Consider the following 18,685-nt stretch of genomic DNA (forward strand, 5'->3'; position numbering starts at 1 on the left):
TACATTTCACTTACTCTAGCACCCTGGCCCTTGGAGAACTGTTTGTGAGAGTGCAACTGACTCTTTTTGCCTATATATATATATATATATATATATATATATATATATATATATATATATATATATATATATATATATATATATATATATATATATATATATATATATATATATATATCTCTGATACTGTTCATGTCAAATACATATTTACATCTATATATCTATAGGAATATATATGCAGGTAATGGTATATACAGATAAATATAGAAATATTTATTTAAATTGATGGTAAATCCTAGCGTTTGTGAAACGCTAGGATTTACCATCGTAACAAATAAAGGGGACATTCATTCATGAAGTATAAAATACTTAATTCTGAAAGCCCCTTTATTTGTTAGCAGCGTTCGCTGTGCTGGGCTGCTAAAGGCAGCCTACGGCAGAACGCTATTTGGCTGAGAGGTGACGTTTCCACGTCTTAGCCAATAGCCATTGCGGCAAATCCAGCTTGGCGCTAGGTTTTGTGCTGATTTATTCGTGTAACAGTGAAACACGCAAACATCTGTGCAAAGCAGGATATTTGAGTGTTGCACTTTTACACAAATATACATCCAACAATGAAAACAGCTGAATGCCGCTGCTTGCGGCCATATTCAGTTTTTTTTTAGTAAAAAGAATGCAGAATATGAATATTTGCCCAGCCATGCCTACAAACTATTCCAAGGCAGGTTACCTTTAATTTAAATACTCACTTACCTTTCATAGGTTGTAAACTCAGAAATGCATACATCTTAACACACACTTGTAGTAAACACATTAGTAGTATTATTTCAGCAGGATGTACATAAATAATAGTAGTTTCATCCTTTACCTAGCTTTGATGTACAGGAAACAATATATCTGGTCTGTAAAATATACTGGCAGATGAAATGCTTATAAATCTAATTTAAAACAAATAAGTAAACATACAGTAAGACGCATACATGATTTGTAACTGCAAGTACAGAAGTATAGCTAAATTTTGACTGGCGTTTCATGTATGCATTTTGCGCTCTCCTTGCAAGCCTAATACTATATACTGGTTTCTCCAACCTATTACAGAAAGTGGACCCACCCAGCCAGCAGATTATTCTCATGCACTATACACCAGCTTTTAAAACTAGTAAACGGGACACAGACCAGAGGATATGCTTTCTGATTTACATTAAAAATGGTACAAAATCATAGGTCCACCAAATTTTATTTTGTGATTAAGACAGAGCAGATCATTTAAAAAAAAGTTTCCAATTTACTTTTATTATCAAATTTGCTTAGTTGCCATGATATTGTGTGCTGAAGAGATACCTAGGTAGGCATCAGTAGCATTACATGGCAGGAAATAAAGCTGCCATCTAGTGCTCTTGCAAAACTGCTGCCTTATAGCTCCTAAACATAAGCCCCTGCTTGTCAGCAAAGGATACCAAGAGAATGAAGACAAAATGATAATAGAAGTAAATTAGAACGTTGTTTAAAATTGCATGTTCTATCTGAATCACAAAAGAAAGTTTTTGTGTTTCCTATCCCATTAAACTAATGTACACGTGTTCTGTCTGACAGGCTATTACTAAATAGTGCATTTTGTATATATTTGTATCTCAGTCAAAGATTGTACCCTTCCTACTATGTGACCCTTTATGACTATCACATTATTTTGCAGCTTTACAATAAAGGATTCACCTGTCATTCACAAAACAAATAAGCCATCTGTAACAGTACTAGAAGCAGTGACTAGAGCCCCCCCTCTGTGTGGATCACACATTGACCCCCAGCTTTAGAAAAGATCCATCCCCCTTAAAGCGCGCATGCAGACAGATTTACATAGGCACACACCAGGGCAGGCCCATACTGGTGTATCCCTCCTTCTAGCGGTGTGAAGAAAGGCAGATGGTGCCTGGCACTGAATCTTACTGTTCCTCGGAATGGTAGGTGCTAGCTTAAAGGGATATTATGCATAATTTGCACATATATTTGCAAAGTTATTGGATCTCCTTTTTATCTATAATTCAAATTAATTTACTTGGAAAGCTGCATGTTTTTATAGTGTTGCATGTTGTTACATGTCTGCCAAAGTAATTAAACACTCTGGATATTACTATGTGTTTAACTTGTTCAAAACGCAGTCTCTGTTGTACTTTTGGAGCACTCACATTCCCCTCAAGATGGGGATACAGCTAGTGATTGTAGCATATACATGTATGCCTTTTCCTCATTTGCTCACCAGATATATACTCATTTGAAGTGGCACAGCTCCAAAACTTTGATTTTGATATATATATATATATATATATATATATATATCTATACTATAATTGCGTTTGTAATGTCCATCACCGTAGGCATTTGCGCACGCATCCTCAATGGAATGTTGGCAGCGGAAATGGCAGGGTGGTGAAAGAATCCACCGAAGGTTCACCACTCTGCCATTTTCTCAATCCACCGGGATGCAGCGAAGGCAAACTGAGCATTACAAAAGCAACACCTAATCGCCCATATTAAAGTATTTAAAAAAAAAAAAAAAACTAACCGCATGCACGAAATATAACAAAAAAATTCTACACAAAGTATTAACTTTTAAACCGCAAAACCCCCACATCGCAATAAACCTATTTACCCTATTAACCCCTAAACCCCTAAATCGCAATAAACCTATTTACCCTATTAACCCCTAAACCCCTACATCGCAATAAAAATATTTACCCTATTAACCCCTAAATCGCAATAAACCTATTTACCTATTAACCCCTAACCCCCTACATCGCAATAAACCTATTTACCCTATTAACCCCTAAACCCCTACATCGCAATAAACCTATTAACCCCTAAACTGCAAAACTCCTACATCGCAATAAACCTATTTATCCTATTAACCCCTAAATCGCAATAAACCTATTTACCCTATTAACCCCTAAACCGCAAAACCCCACATTGCAATAAACCTATTTACCCCTAAACCGCAAAACCCATACATCGCAATAAAACTATTTAACTTATTAACCCTTTAAACTGCCAAAACCCACAACGCAAATAACTATTTAAATAACTAAGTACAGTACACTAAACTAACACCCCCTAACCTAACACCCCCCTAACCTAAGACCCCATTAAATAAACCCAAATTACCTAAACTAATACATTCTAAAGTTACAAAAAATAAAAAAAAATAAGTTTACAAAAAATAAAAAAAGCTAACATTACAGAAAATAAAAAATCAAATTACCAAATTTAACAAAATTAAACCTAATCCCTATGAAAATAAAAAAGACCCCCCAAAATAAAAACACCCCCTACTCTAATAATAAACTACCAGTAGCCCTTAAAAAAGCTTTTTGCAGGGCATTGCCCCAAGATAATCAGCTCTTTTACAAAAAATATACAAAATATACAAAGTCCCACCTAACCCCCCACCCACCAAACCCCCCAAAATAAAATAACCTAACACTAAAAAACCTAAACTACCCATTGCCCTAAAAAGGGCATTTGTTTGGGCATTGCCCTTAAAAGGGCATTTAGCTCTTTTTCTGCCCATCCCTAATCAAAATAAAACAAATTCCCCCCAAAACCCCTTAAAAAACCCTAAGTCTAAACCCCAGGTTGGTACTCACGGTTCCTGAAGTTCGGCGGAGAAGGTCCTGTTCCAGGCGGTGAAGTCTTCTTCCAGGAATAGCCTGCGTGGAGCAGAGCGGAGCTGAAGACCGCGGAGCTGAAGACCGGCAACTCTGGAACTGAAGACCGGCGACCGCAGAGCCATGGAGCGTGGAGGATCCTCTTCGTACGATCTCCGCCGTACACTGAATAGTGAATTCAAGGTACGTGATTAAAGATGGGGTCCCTTGAATTCCTATTGGCTGATTTGATTTTTCCAATTCAAATCAGCCAATAGGATGAAAGCTACTCAAATCCTATTGGCTGTTTAAATTAGCCAATAGGATGAGAGCAAGTGAAATTTTATTGGCTATTCAAATCAGCCAGTAGAATTTCACTTGCTCTCATGCTACTGGCTAATTTAAATAGCCAATAGGATTTGAGTAGCTTTCATCCTATTGGCTGATTTGAAATGGAAGAATCAAATCAGCCAATAGGAATTCAAGGGATGCCATCTTTAATCGCGTACCTTGAATTCACTATTCAGTGTACGGCGGAGACTGTACGAAGAGGATCCTCCACGCTCCATGGCTCGGCGGTCGCCGGTCTTCAGTTCCAGGGTCGCCGGTCTTCAGCTCCGCAGTCTTCAGTCTACAGCACCGCTCAGTGCAGGATGTTCCTGGAAGAAGAAGAGGTTGCGCTTGGAAGAAGACTTCACCGCCTAGAACAGGACCTTCTCCGCCGAACTTCAGGAACCGTGAGTACCAACCTGGGGTTTAGACTTAGGATTTTTTAAGGGTTTTTTGGGGGGGATTTGTTTTATTTAGATTAGGGATGGGCAGAAAAAGAGCTAAATGCCCTTTTAAGGGCGATGCCCAAACAAATGCCCTTTTCAGGGCAATAGGTAGTTTAGGTTTTTTAGTGTTAGGATATTTTATTTGGGGGGGTTGGTGGGGGGGGGTTTACTGTTAGGGGGGCTTTGTGTATTTTCTTGAAAAAGAGGTGATTATCTTGGGGCAATGCCCTGCAATAAGCCCTTTTAAGGGCCACTGGTAGTTTATTCTTAGAGTAGGGGGTGTTTTTATTTTGGGGGGGGGTATTTTCATAGGGATTAGGTTTAATTCTGATACATTTGGTAATTTGATTTTTTTATTTTCTGTAATGTTAGCTTTTTTCTTATTTTTTGTAAAAAAAAATTTTTTGTAACTTTAGAATGTATTAGTTTAGATAATATGGGTTTATTTAATGGGGTGTAAGGTTAGGGGTTGTTAGGTTAGGGGGTGTTAGGTTAGTGCACTGTACTTAGTTATTTAAATAGTTATTTGCGTTGTGGGTTTTGGCGGTTTAAAGGGTTAATAAGTTAAATAGGTTTATTGCGATGTAGGGGTTTTGCGGTTTAGGGGTTAATAGGGTAAATAGGTTTATTGCGATGTAGGGGTTTTGCGGTTTAGGGGTTAATGGGGTAAATAGGTTTATTGCAATGTAGGGGTTTTGCGGTTTAAAGGTTATGTATATAAAGAAATATACTTAAAGTAGATATACTTTGTATTTATAGTAGTAGAAACTTTGTATTTATTTAGGACAGTAGTTTGTCTAATTAGAGTGTGGCTATATCTGTAGTTTATTATATAGAAAAATATTTTTGATATATTTTAAACAGTAGTCCATTAAAATTATAGTATTGCTACACTTGTAGCTTAAATATTTATATAAAAGAAGAATTACAAAATAGGTTGTTTCTACATCTGTAGCTTAAAAAATAATTAGACTGCCCTCTGGGCAGGCTTATCGACTAGTGTGTATATATATATATATAAACCGTTTGAAGAGATTAAACATATAGTAAAAAAAGGAATTTGGTTTGAAATACAATGCTCTAACGAAATGGAAACTTCAGTAGACTGCCCCTTTAACATTTTATAAAGTATATATATAATATTATTATTGCATGCTCATAAGCATAAATAATTATTTATACAGCATAAATTAGAAACTAATGCTGCTCTAACAGCAACTTTATTTCTATATTTAATCTTTATTTTCATTTTTTACTTGAAATTTATAAATACCTGCCATGGACTAGATACATTACATTGAGGTGGTAAAGTTTGGAAACTGGTGGTAACATAAAAATTCTCCATAGACTTTAATTGAGATAAATGTTTTTACCACTAGTTTCCAAACTTTACAACCTGAATGGAAACTAGGCCCATGTCGGTAAAACACCAGTTGCGTGGCAACCCTAATGCATGATATTCCTTTGTGTTAATAATGTCTTTAGGGTATTCAATTCCCCTTTGTTACCTTGTGTCACAGGAACGCTGGCTAATGTTTTAAGTTTTATCAGTGCAAAAAAAAAAATTGTAACCTAGGTTTTAAAAGTGCTGCAAATTGGCTAAACCAGCTGTTTGATTTGCAGCATTCTTGGGTTACAGAATTTGCTTTTTGGCTTCTCCAGAGAGAGTGGGACAAGTACAGTTCTTGCACAAAAACAAAAACTGTCTTATGCCATTTAAAGACAAAATATCTATCTTCTGGAACATGTACAGTATGTTATTATTGCTTACCTAGGTGCAGCTATATGCCAACATTTTTTTTCCATTTCTATTAGTTCAATGGATGTAAATGCTCAATGAAGGTACTGAAAAATGTGTCTTTTTCTTTTTCAGCTTTTAAGAGGTTTGTTTCTACCTGACCTATTCAGCTATGGAAGTTGCTTTTCTTTACCAACAAGGACTTCATAATTTATACAGAAATATGAATTATGCACAAATATCCATTTTATATGAGTTTATACTTGCACAATCTTTCTTCCCAAAAGAAATATAACTAAATTAATGACTTGTTTGTATATGCCTTAGAGACTGTGAACTTTACATATTCTTTTAGAATATTTGCTGGTTGGCAAAATAATTTTATCTAGCTTAGCATGTTCATTAATGGTTGCACAAATTCAATTGTCTCTAGCTAATATATTTTTGTGGGGCGGGATGAATGTCTGTATGTATAAATTATCAAATGAGGCCATGTTACTAAATTCCAGGACACTGTTGCTCAATAAGATTTCCTGAGTAATCCATCGCCCAAAGTATTGGCCTGCCCTTGTGTGTGCATAGGACGAGCACGGCACTTTGCAGCACTCACACTGCGACACTACGGGACTGACCCACCTATCGGACAGGTCTAGTGATTGCCGGCTCTCCAGAGAGTGCTGCCGACTGGTGAGACGGCTCGAACCGGAGACAGACTCCACGTCACTGCGCCCATTAGTGGCAGAGTCTGCGCTATCGTAACTCCTGCCATCCAGGGGAAAAAGGAGAGGGGTCAGAGGGGCTCCCCTAAATCCTACCCTCCATCACTGCATATAAATCATTTTTAAAACATTACTTTGTGGTTTATATAAGAATATAGAGTTTGTATCATTATAGAATGCAGTATTAAAAATCAATTAGCTACTTAACAGAATCATAGAGATCAGTCTAGCTATCCGTACCTGATTGGCGGGTGGTCAGACATCTCATAGCTATGTACAGAATCAGTATAGGATCCACGGGAGCTGTACTGTGAGCGCACAGGGTACTGATGCACAGATGCGTTTGGCTGGGCTGTGGAGTGGAATGGGGGTGGGATACTGTTGCTGGTTTCACTAGGGTAATCGCTGTCGTGATCATCCATGGCACTGTCAGGGTCCTCATTATCTGGAAGGTAAGACAGGGTGTCTAAGGATATAATGGCTTATATAATGGTGAAAGACAAACACATATTGACATAGACAGAAAGAGGTGACGCGCAAAGAGATAGCTATGCAGAATAGTGACATAGAAAGCAATACACCTACGCACACATATTTATATATAAATCTCTCTCTCTCTCTAGAGACAGATAGTTTTGGAATCGATAGATAGATAGATAGATAGATGATAGATAGATAGATAGATAGACAGATAGATACATATAGAGAGACAGACAAACAGAGATAGATAGATAGTTTTTGAATCTGTATTGTCACTGTGATAACAACTGGAAAGTGTTTACTACAAATGCACATATATAACAATGCCTTAAAGGGACACTGTACCCAAATTTTTTCTTTTGTAATTCAGAAAGAGCATGCAATTTTAAGCAACTTTCTAATTTGCTCCTATTATCAAATTTTCTTCGTTCTCTTGCTATCATCATTTGAAAAAGAAGGCATCTAAGCTTTTTTTTGGTTTCAGTACTCTGGACAGCACATTTTTATTGGTGGATGAATTTATCCACCAATCGGCAAGGACAACCCAGGTTGTTCACCAAAAATGGGCCGGCATCTAAACTTACATTCTTGCATTTCAAATAAAGATACCAAGAGAATTAAGAAAATTTGATAATAGGAGTAAATTAGAAAGTTGCTTAAAATTTCATGCTCAATCTGAATCACGAAAGAAAATTTTTGGGTACAGTGTCCCTTTAATTGTATGTATATCTCTATTACTATACAGAAACACTTGTCAATTCTTTAAGATGGGCTTTCAAAATGGTTCACTTACTGTGCTGTTTTCCCCAGCCAAAGTTCAAGTTACCTGCAACAGAGTGAATTGTCGATCAAATTACACTGGTGCTCGGGTTACTATGATTTAATGCAATTCTATTAATAGCTTGATATCAGCCATAACTCATTTTTCCCCTGACACCGATCATTTATATACATATACAGTATGCCCTCCATATCATCCCTCCTGACCCCATACCACCTCCAGTTCTTACACTACATCTCTTCCAGTTTAGACATCACTTATAGTTCCCAAGATAAATATTAAGATTGTGTTATAAATGGAAAAAAATGAAGTCAAGAGAGAACATTGACATTAAAATTCAGCCATCAAATATAAATTGATAAAACTGATTTGAATGGTACAGTTTTTTTAATTTCAGTCTCAAATTGAAACTGATATTTATGATGATGCCATGAATTAATGAAAGGGACTTTCCAGTTTCTAGCTATACATAGGCTGCCTGCAATAAAGGGTTGCTACTTTAAAGTGATGACAAACTCTCCCCTCTATAAAATCAGATCCGGAATGTTAGTGATATTTTAGACCGAGTTTAATTCATCAGTTGTAATGAAGTTGCGCTATAACTTTTTATTATAGATATGAAATACAAATTCTTTGCACTCCAACACCCACTTCAAAAGTCAATTTTTCTGTGAGCTAAAGGTTTAAACTATTTTCCTATCAGCGCTCTCCCCATATGGCACTTTTGTTGTAGTTAACAGAAATATGTACTGTAGTGGGCAGCGGAGCGCAGGGTATTTGAATTTCATATCTATATTAAAAATTAAGTTATAGCGCAAATTCATTACTTATGAATGAAACTCCATCTAAAATATCACAAACATTCCGGATCTGATTTTATAAAGGGGAGAGTTCACCATCACTTTAATTCACACACTATTATTTCTATAATAGACGGATTTTATTATGATATAATTAGATAAAAGTTCTGAACTAAAAGTTAACACAATCAGCGCCAATGGCAAAACCAATGCAATCTTTAGCCATGACGTCCACCAGACACCACAAATGTTTTATTTATTATAATATGTTAACTAGATAGCAGGAGCGAATACCAGTAGCAAAATAAATCACTGCTAGAAAATACTAGCTTAGCGATCCAGTTGATCTATAAGAGTGGGCAGTGCCTCTTGTAAAGCTCTCTATACACTTTGGAATGTCAAGGACACTATGGATGCCAAAGTATTAACTGCTCCCTCACTTCACCCCAGGATTTCAGCCATGCCAATATTTATATTATCAATATGAGTGACAGGACTGGAATTTAGCCCTCTGTGTTTTAACATCCGTACTGTCAAACCCCTCCCCCTTCTTATTTATTTCCATATTTCTCCCATCAGTCTCATGATTTGCCTCTTTTCAGTCTGGCTCTCATTCTCTCTCTTTTTTTTATTATCATCCCTATTTCACATCAGTGCCAAAATTGTGAATCAAGATTGCACCCGTCATGGCAGTACATACATCATGTCTATAATATTTGATCATTCTTTCCTCCCATTAATCCTACTGGCAAGAGAATTTTGTATCATCATCATTGGCTAAAAACAAGAGAAGATTCCTCCTACTGTACACCTTATATTCACAGAGGGATAGTACTTACAGCACTGAGAAGGGTGAAGAGGAAGAGAGTTCTCTTGCTCCTCTTCAATAACGTACTAGAAAACAGAAAGTACATGTAAGATAAACTGTAAACAGACAAATCCAGAACTTATTGACCCCTGTAGTGGTTCTAGGGGAGCTATACATCCTAACTCAGTACTATGACAGCACTAGACCTTAAAGGTTTATATATATATATACAGTATATATTGCATGTTCAGCTCTCTACACTGACAAAGGAGAGCGGTAAAGGAGTTAGAAAATAAAGATAGATATAGGTGGTTGAAGGTTAGGACTCCACCAGTACTCCATGCATTCTTCATATTAAAAGGGACAGAAAACCCCCAAATTATATTTCATGATGTGAATAGAACATACAATTTTAAACAATTTTCCAATTTACTTATTTTATCAAATTTGCTTCATTATCTTGTTATCCTTTGCTGAAGGAACAACACTGAACTACTGGCAGCTAGCGGAACAAGTCTAGTTAGCCAATCACAAGAGACAAATGTATGCAATCACCAGCTAACTCCCACTAGTGTAGGATATGTGTGTATTCTTTTTCAACAAGGGATAACAAGAGAACAAAGCACATTTAAAAATAGATGTGAATTCAAAAGTGTCTTAAAAGTACATACTCTAACTGAATCATGCAAGTTTAAATTTGACTTTTCTATCCCTTTAAGTTTTGTGGTCAACTTTTGTTTGCACCAATAAATGGTATGGTCTAGACCCACTACTGGTTTGAGGCTGTTCTGATAATCTTTAAGTTTTTGTAAACCCAGCACTGTTTAGCATGCAGTAAGAAAACAAAAAAATGTATTTCATGATTTAGACAGAACATACAATTTACTTCTATTATTTAATTTGCTTCCTTCTCTTGTTATCCTTTGCTGAAAGGTTTATCTAGGCAAGCTCAGGAGCATCAAATAACCTAGGTTCTAGCTGCTGATTAGTGGCTGCATATATATATATTGTCTTCGGCTCACCCATGTGTTCAGATAGAAACCAGTAGTGCATTGTTTCTCTTTAAACAAATGCTACCAAGAGAATTAAGCAAATTTGATAATAGAAGTAAACTGGAAAGCTGTTTAAAATTGTATGTTGCACCTAAATAATGAAAGAACATTTTTAGGTTTCATGTCCCTTTAATGATTCAGATAGATCATGCATTTTTAAGAAACTTTCTAATTTACTCCTATTAGCAAGAGAAAGAAGAAAAATTGATAATAGGAGTGAATTAGAAAATTGCTTAACATTGCATGCTCTATCTGAATCATGAAAGAAAAAAATTGGGTTTAGTGTCCCTTTAACTAATGATTTTCTACAAGCTTCTCCAATAAAATCTATTGGGGGGTTTTTCGTAGAAAAATAATTTGATAAGCTTTAATAAAAAATGGTGCTCAACAACTATGTGTTTAACCCCTGCAAAACGCACAACTAAAGTCAGCTCTGAAGCAGCAATGCACTACTGGGAGGTAGCTGAACACATCTGGTAAACCAATGACAAGAGACAAATGTGTGTAGCCACCCATTAACAACAAACCGTTTAAAAAAAATTGCTGCTCCTGAGCCTACCTAGATGTGCTTTTTTAACAAAGGATACCAAGAGAAAATTTTAAATTTGATAAAAGAAGTAAATTGAAACATATGCTGCAGTTTAATTTTGAACTTCATATCTGTTAAATCTTAACAATCTTCTAACAGGAGGTCACCCACCCTAACGTATATAGAAACCCTGCAATGATTATGACAGTTTCATTATCAAAAAGAACGTTCCCCCCTAACAATGACTTACATCATCTTGGTCCCTCATTGCATTCAGCTGTTCAAGTTTTTTGGCCCAATATCGAGCTTCTTCCTCTGGAATATCTAAGAAACAAAATAATAATAAAGGTAAATTATCACGTGCCTTTCAATTATCAGCCCCTTTCATTCGCTTAATGGGCTAGATTATGAGTGGAGCCCAAACGTTTGCGGCCGAGCAATATGGGGTATATTGCGATGATTTGCATCCATCGGAGGTACCGCTCGTATTACGAGTTGAAAGTAAATACGATTGTGTGAGCACAATAGCAATTTACGCTAGAATCATTACCGCAGCTTCAGAGCTCGGGTTAACGGTTTTGCAAAATTAAAAAACTGCACAAAAAACATCAAAAATACATTACAACGTAAAGATCCACTCATAATAACACCGTCTAATAAAAATGATTTAAAGAAAATATTGCACAAGAGTTATAAGGGCTCAATGATATGAGATCTCAGGTGTTAGAAAAAAAAGGCAGCCAAAGGGCTTTAACATTGAGATATAAACATATACATCTCTAAAGATGGATATGTATGTATATGTGTGTATATATATATATATATATATATATATATATATATATATATATTATATATGTATTTATCTGTGAATATATGTATTTACAGACATATATACACAGATAAACACATAAATACATATGTGCACATATACAGACATATATACACATATAAACACATAAATACATATGTACACATATACAGACATATATACACATATAAACACATAAATACATATGTACACATATACAGACATATATACACATATAAACACATAAATACATATGTACACATATACAGACATATATACACATATAAACACATAAATACATATGTACACATATACAGACATATATACACATATAAACACATAAATACATATGTACACATATACAGACATATATACACATATAAACACATAAATACATATGTACACATATACAGACATATATACACATATAAACACATAAATACATATGTACACATATACAGACATATATACACATATAAACACATAAATACATATGTACACATATACAGACATATATACACATATAAACACATAAATACATATGTACACATATACAGACATATATACACAGATAAACACATAAATACATATGTACACATATACAGACATATATACACATATAAACACATAAATACATATGTATACATATACAGACAGATATAGAAGTGCATTGGAGCACTTTTCCATTAAGTAGATGAAAACATGTAAAAGCATATTTATGCAATATTGATGTTTAATAAAGGTTTTAACTATGTATTTACTGTAAATATTTCACATTTCATTGTTCTGCACATAGCAGAATATGTTATAAATATTTCTAAATAGATATTCATATATGACAAAAAAGGGGGGAATTACAGGAGAGAGAGCTGATTAAAATAAGAGAAAGACCCCTGACGCGGTTGCGTTTCACATTACGCCTCCTCAGAGGGGCTGCGGCAGGCTGCAGATTCACTCTATTTATGCGTGTCAAGTTGCCGCCTACTGTGACGTCATTTTGTTATAGTTGCGTTGATAGGATAACAGATTATTGCTCACATACGCGTTCTCTAATAGGTTGAGTTTGTTTTGATGATTTATACTTTGGGGCCTATTTAACAAATGTCTGTCCGACATGATCCGATCAGCGGATCATGTCCGTTAGACATCGATGAATGTATTGCTCTCCGCATTCAGCATTGCACCAGCAGCTCTTGTGAACTGCTGGTCCAATTGGCCGCTAGCAGGGGGTGTCAATCAACCTGATCGCATTTGATCGGGTTGATTTCCTGCGATGTCTGTCTGCCTTCTCAGAGCAGGCGGACAGGTTATGGAGCAGCGATCTTTAGCGGTCTAACTGGTGTTTCTGGCGAGCCTGAAGGCTCTCCAGAAACATGGGGCTTCAAGCTCCAAATGGAGCTTGATAGATAGGCCCCTTTATGTTTTGACGCTATGCTAGTACGATCATACATATTTTAATCAGCTCTGTCCTGTTAAAACAACAGTTTGTCTTTGTCTAAATATATGTTTGTTTGTCCACAAATGGGTTTATAATGAGGGTGGTTTGATAACGGGGAGGAACTTTTCCTTTATATGTGTCCTGGGGCTTGGTAGCAAGTGATATTCGTATCGTTACTTAACAAACTTATATCTCTAATATAATCCAAAGCCTAGGATCCCACAATACTAACCCTACGTTATAGTAGCAATCTGTGACATTGCAAAAAAACCCCATAAATTATGCTTACCTGATAATTTAATTTCCATCGAGGGGAGGAGAGTCCACGGCTTCATTCATTACTGTTGGGAATTAAAAACCTGGCCACCGGGAGGAGGCAAAGACACCCCAGCCAAAGGCTTAAATAACTCCCCTACTTCCCTCATCCCCCAGTATTCTGCCGAGGGAACAAGGAACAATAGGAGAAATATCAGGGTATAAATGGTGCAAGAAGATTAATTAAATTTAGGTCCGCCCACCGGAGATACGGCCGGGAGCCGTGGACTCTCCTCCCCTCGATGGAAATGAAATTATCAGGTAAGCATAATTTATGTTTTCCATCTAAAGGGGAGGAGAGTCCACGGCTTCATTCATTACTGTTGGGAACATATACCCAAGTTCTAGAGGACACTGAATGAAACCAGGAGGGTAAAAGGCGGACCCTAATCTGAGGGCACCACAGCCTGCCAAACCTGTCTCCCAAAAACAGCTTCCGCAAAAACGTCAAATTTGTAAAACTTTGTAAAAATGTGTAAGGAGGACCAGGTAGCCGCCTTACAAATTTGCTCCATAGAGGCCTCATTCTTGAAGGCCCAAGACGAAGCCACAGCTCCAGTTGAATGAGCCGTGATCCTCTGAGGAGGCTTATGTCCTGCTGTCTCATAGGCCAAGCGAATCAAGCTCCTCAACCAAAAGGACAAAGAAGTAGAAAAGGCCTTCTACCCCTTGCGTTTCCCTGAATACACCACAAAAATAGATGTAGACTGTCTGAAATCCTTTGTAGCCTGAAGATAGAACTTCAAAGCACAAACCACATCCAGGTTATGAAGTAACCTCTCCTTTGAAGGGTTAGGACACAAAGAAGGAACAACAATTTCCTGATTGATGTTACTGTTAGACACCACCTTGGGGAGAAACCCCAACCCAGTGCGAAGTACCGCCTTATCCGCATGAAACACCAGATAAGGAGGATCACATTGCAGGGCAGCTAGTTCAGATACTCTGCGTGCCGATGCAATAGCCAACAGGAAGAAAACCTTCCAAGACAAAATCTTAATGTCTATGGAATGCATACGTTCAAACGGAACCCTCTGCAAAACCCTAAGGACTAAGTTTAAGCTCCAAGGTGGAGCCGACTGTCTAAAGACAGGCCTAATTCTAGACAAAGCCTGAACAAAAGATTGAATGTCAGGGAGCTCAGCCAGTCTCCTATGTAACAAAACTGATAATGCCGAAATCTGACCCTTCAAGGAACTAGCGGCAAGGCCCTTCTCCAAACCATACTGGAGAAAGGACAGAATCCTGGATACCTTCACCTTATGCCAAGGATATCCATGCTTCTCATACCAGAAAAGTAAGTCCTCCACACCTTATGGTAGATGAGACGAGTGACTGGCTTCCTTGCCTGAATTAGCGTATCAATCACACTCTCTGAAAAGCCTCTCTTGGCTAAGAATAGGCGTTCAATCTCCACGCAGCCAGCCTCAGAGAATCTAGATTTCAATGTTGAAAGGGGCCCTGTGACAGCAGATCCCTGCGACAGGGTAACCTCCATGGCGGAGAGGATGACATCCCCACCAGATCCGCAAACCACGTCCTCCGCAGCCACGAAGGAGCAATCAGAATGGCTGGGGCCCGCTCCTGTTTGATGCGTGCCACTACGCAAGGTAGAAGTGGTAACGGTGGAAAAATGTAAGCTAGGCTGAATCCTCAAGGAACCACTAAGGCATCTATTAGTTCCGCTTGGGGATCCCTGGACCTCGATCCGTATCGAGGTAGCTTGCAACTGAGTCTGGACGCCATGAGATCTATCTCTGGCGCTCCCCATCTGTGACAAATCTCCGCAAACACCTCTGGGTGAAGAGACCATTCCCCCGGATGAAAGGATTGTCTGCTGAGAAAGTCCGCTTCCCAGTTGTCCACACCCGGAATGTGAATCGCTGAGAGCGAGCAGTTGTGGGACTCTGCCCACTCCAGAATTCAAGACACCTCCCTCATCATGAGGAAGATCCTCTTACCCCCCTGATAGTTGATGTAAGCCACCGAGGTAATGTTGTCAGTCTGGAATCTGATGCAACTGACTAACTCCAGAGAAGGCCATGCCTTCAGAGCATTGTAAATCGCTTGCAGTTCTAGGATGTTGATCGGAAGGAAAGACTCATCCCTGGACCACTTTCCTTGTGCCATCCTGGCACCCCACACAGCTCCCCATCCTGTCAGACTGGCGTTCGTAGTCACAATCTCCCAGGACGGTCGCAAGAAGGATGTCCCCATAGACAGCTGCTCTGGACGAATCCACCAAGAGAGGGAGTTCCGAGTCTGAGCATCCATGGATATCAGCTGTGATATATCTGAATGATCGCCGTTCTACTGTCTCAACATACACAATTGAAGAGGTCTGAGATGGAACCTGGCGAATGGGATGAAATCTATGCTTGACACAATGAGACCTATCACCTCCATACATTGAGCCACCGACGGGCTTGTGGAGGAGTAAAGGGCAAGACAGGTGGATGCAAGCTTCCTGCGCCACTGATCTGTGAGAAATATATTCATGGACATAGAGTCTGTTATCGTGCCCAGGATTTCCACCCTGTTGCTGGGAACCAGGGAACTCTTTCCTGAGTTGATCTTCCAACCGTGAGATTGGAGCAGAAGAAGAAGAGCCCTCAAATGATCCTCTGCGAGGCTGAGCAACGGCGCTTGAACTAGTATGTTGTCCAGATAAGGCGCCACCGCAATGCCCCTGGATCTGGCCACTGCAAGCAGCACCCCCAAAACCTTTGTGAAGACTCTCAGGGCCGTCGCCAGACCAAAAGGAAGGGCCACAAACTGGAAGTGTTGGTCCAGAAATGCAAATCTTAGGAACCTGCAGTAATCCCTGTAGATTAGCACATGAAGGTAAGCGTCCTTCAAGTCTTTAGTCGTCATGAACTGTCCCTCTTGAACTAGGGGCAGAATAGATCTGATCGTTACCATTTTGAATGATGGAACACTCAGAAACTTGTTTAAACACTTTAGGTCCAGAATCGTGCGGAACGTGCCCTCCTTCTTTGGAACCACAAAAAGGTTGGAATAGTACCCTAGACCCCTCTCTGCTAGGGGTACTGGTATGATAACCCCAAGAGAGGCGAGATCCATCACACACTCTAGAAAGGCCCCTCTCTTCTCTGGTCTTAAAGACAGGTTTGACAGGAGGAATCTGCCCTCGGGCGGATGGGATCTGAACCCTATCCTGTAACCCTGAGAGACCACCTCTAGAACCCAAGGGTCCTGAACGTCCTGCAACCATGCATCTGAGAATAGAGATAATCTGCCCCCTACGTGATCCGGGGCCGGTCAGGGGCCGCCCCTTCATGCCGATTTCGCCTCAGCGAGCTTCTTGCTCTGCTTAGACTTGTTCCAAGATTGAGCCGGCTTTAAAGATCTCTTGGACTGGTCTGCTTCTGCGGCGGGTTGCTGGCGCTGGGCCTTATCCGCACGAAAGGGATGAAAAGAAGATCCTTTAGGCTTAGCCTTCTTATCCTGCGGTAGGAAAGCTCCCTTGCCTCCCGTAACAGTGGATATAATCGAATCCGATCCAGGACCAAACAGGATTTTCCTTGAAAAGGAAGGGACAACAGCCTCGCCTTAGAAGTCATGTCCGCAGACCAAGATTTTAGCCACAGAGCCCTGTGCGCTAAAACAGAAAAACCTGATACCTTAGCATTAAGGCGAATAATTTGCATATTGGCATCACAGATGAAAGAATTGGCGATCTTCAGCACCTTAATTTTCTCCTGTATCTCGTCGATGGATGTCTCCCCCTCGACTATTTCACACAGGGATTCACACCAATATGTTGCAGCTCCAGCGACCGCCGCAACGGACGCTGCTGGCTGAAAAACAAACCCTGTGTGCTGAAACATCTTTCTCAACATGTTTTCCAGCTTTTTATCCATGGGCTCTTTAAACGACGAACTATCGCTCCCATTCGTTCTTAATAATATTAGCCATCTTAACGTGAACCGGGAAAGACTGAGGTACTACCCTGTCCTCGTATACCTTATCAAGCTTAGGAATCGCAGGTTCCTCTGGTATCATAGGGTCCGGAACCTCCAGAGTAGCAAGCACCTGCCGAAGCAGAAAGCACAAATTCTCCATCCTAAACCTATAACCAGGCTCCTCCGCTGCCAGAGGATTAGATGACACGGACTCCTACCCAGAAGGGGCCTCCTCTGAAGAATTGGAGTGGGCCTCGTCATCGCATAGAGCCTCTGGATCTTCCATCAGCGAGGACAAACCCTGGGCCGGGCCGCTATGATAAACCCTACGCTTGCACTTAGCAGAACGTGGTAAGGCATGGATCACTTTCAAAACGGCCGATTCAAGTTAGTCCACAAAGTCCGACGGCCAACGAATCTCTCCCGAAGGAGTAATGGTTGAACCCCGGGGCAATGCATGTGCAATCGGAGATGAATGTAAAGAACGCACCTCCCGGGACAAAGAACCCTCAGAGGTGGACGACTCAGTAGTACTAGACATCCGTTTACATTTAGATGTTGTAACTTTATCAAGGCATGTGGAACAGGCTGATCTACCAGAACCTCCTCACAATAAACACAGGAATGATACTTTATTAAGGAAGGAGAGCCTTCCAACGCGTCAGAGTCCTCCATCGCTTGCACGCTTGGTTAGACTAACTATATTTATTAAAAAGTCACCTTTATATTACCATTGGCCGGGGCACTCACCACCTCCTAGGACCCGGATTACAAAAACCACTATGTCTCCTGCGCCAGAGATCAACAGGAAGGATAGATAGCCACACCCAGTCACATGGAATGCCTGGCAGGACCGCCCCTGCACTAGAGAAAA

The 18,685-nt window shown here is 39.2% G+C and overlaps 1 protein-coding gene across 1 annotated transcript in view; it reads right to left on the reverse strand.

The window, feature by feature from the left end:
• The window catches only part of UNC13A (unc-13 homolog A), a 144,035-nt gene that overhangs the window by 115,466 nt on the left and 9,884 nt on the right, over nucleotides 1–18,685 (reverse strand). The window contains exons 4-6 of the mRNA XM_053700106.1: nucleotides 11,572–11,645; nucleotides 9,772–9,826; nucleotides 7,112–7,316 (exon numbers count right to left, since the gene is read on the reverse strand). Of these exons, the coding sequence (XP_053556081.1) occupies nucleotides 7,112–7,316; nucleotides 9,772–9,826; nucleotides 11,572–11,645 (334 nt within the window). The remainder of the gene's footprint in view (nucleotides 1–7,111; nucleotides 7,317–9,771; nucleotides 9,827–11,571; nucleotides 11,646–18,685) is intronic.

Source organism: Bombina bombina, chromosome 2, assembly GCF_027579735.1.
Source record: "Bombina bombina isolate aBomBom1 chromosome 2, aBomBom1.pri, whole genome shotgun sequence".
Classification (NCBI taxonomy): Eukaryota; Metazoa; Chordata; class Amphibia; order Anura; family Bombinatoridae; genus Bombina; species Bombina bombina.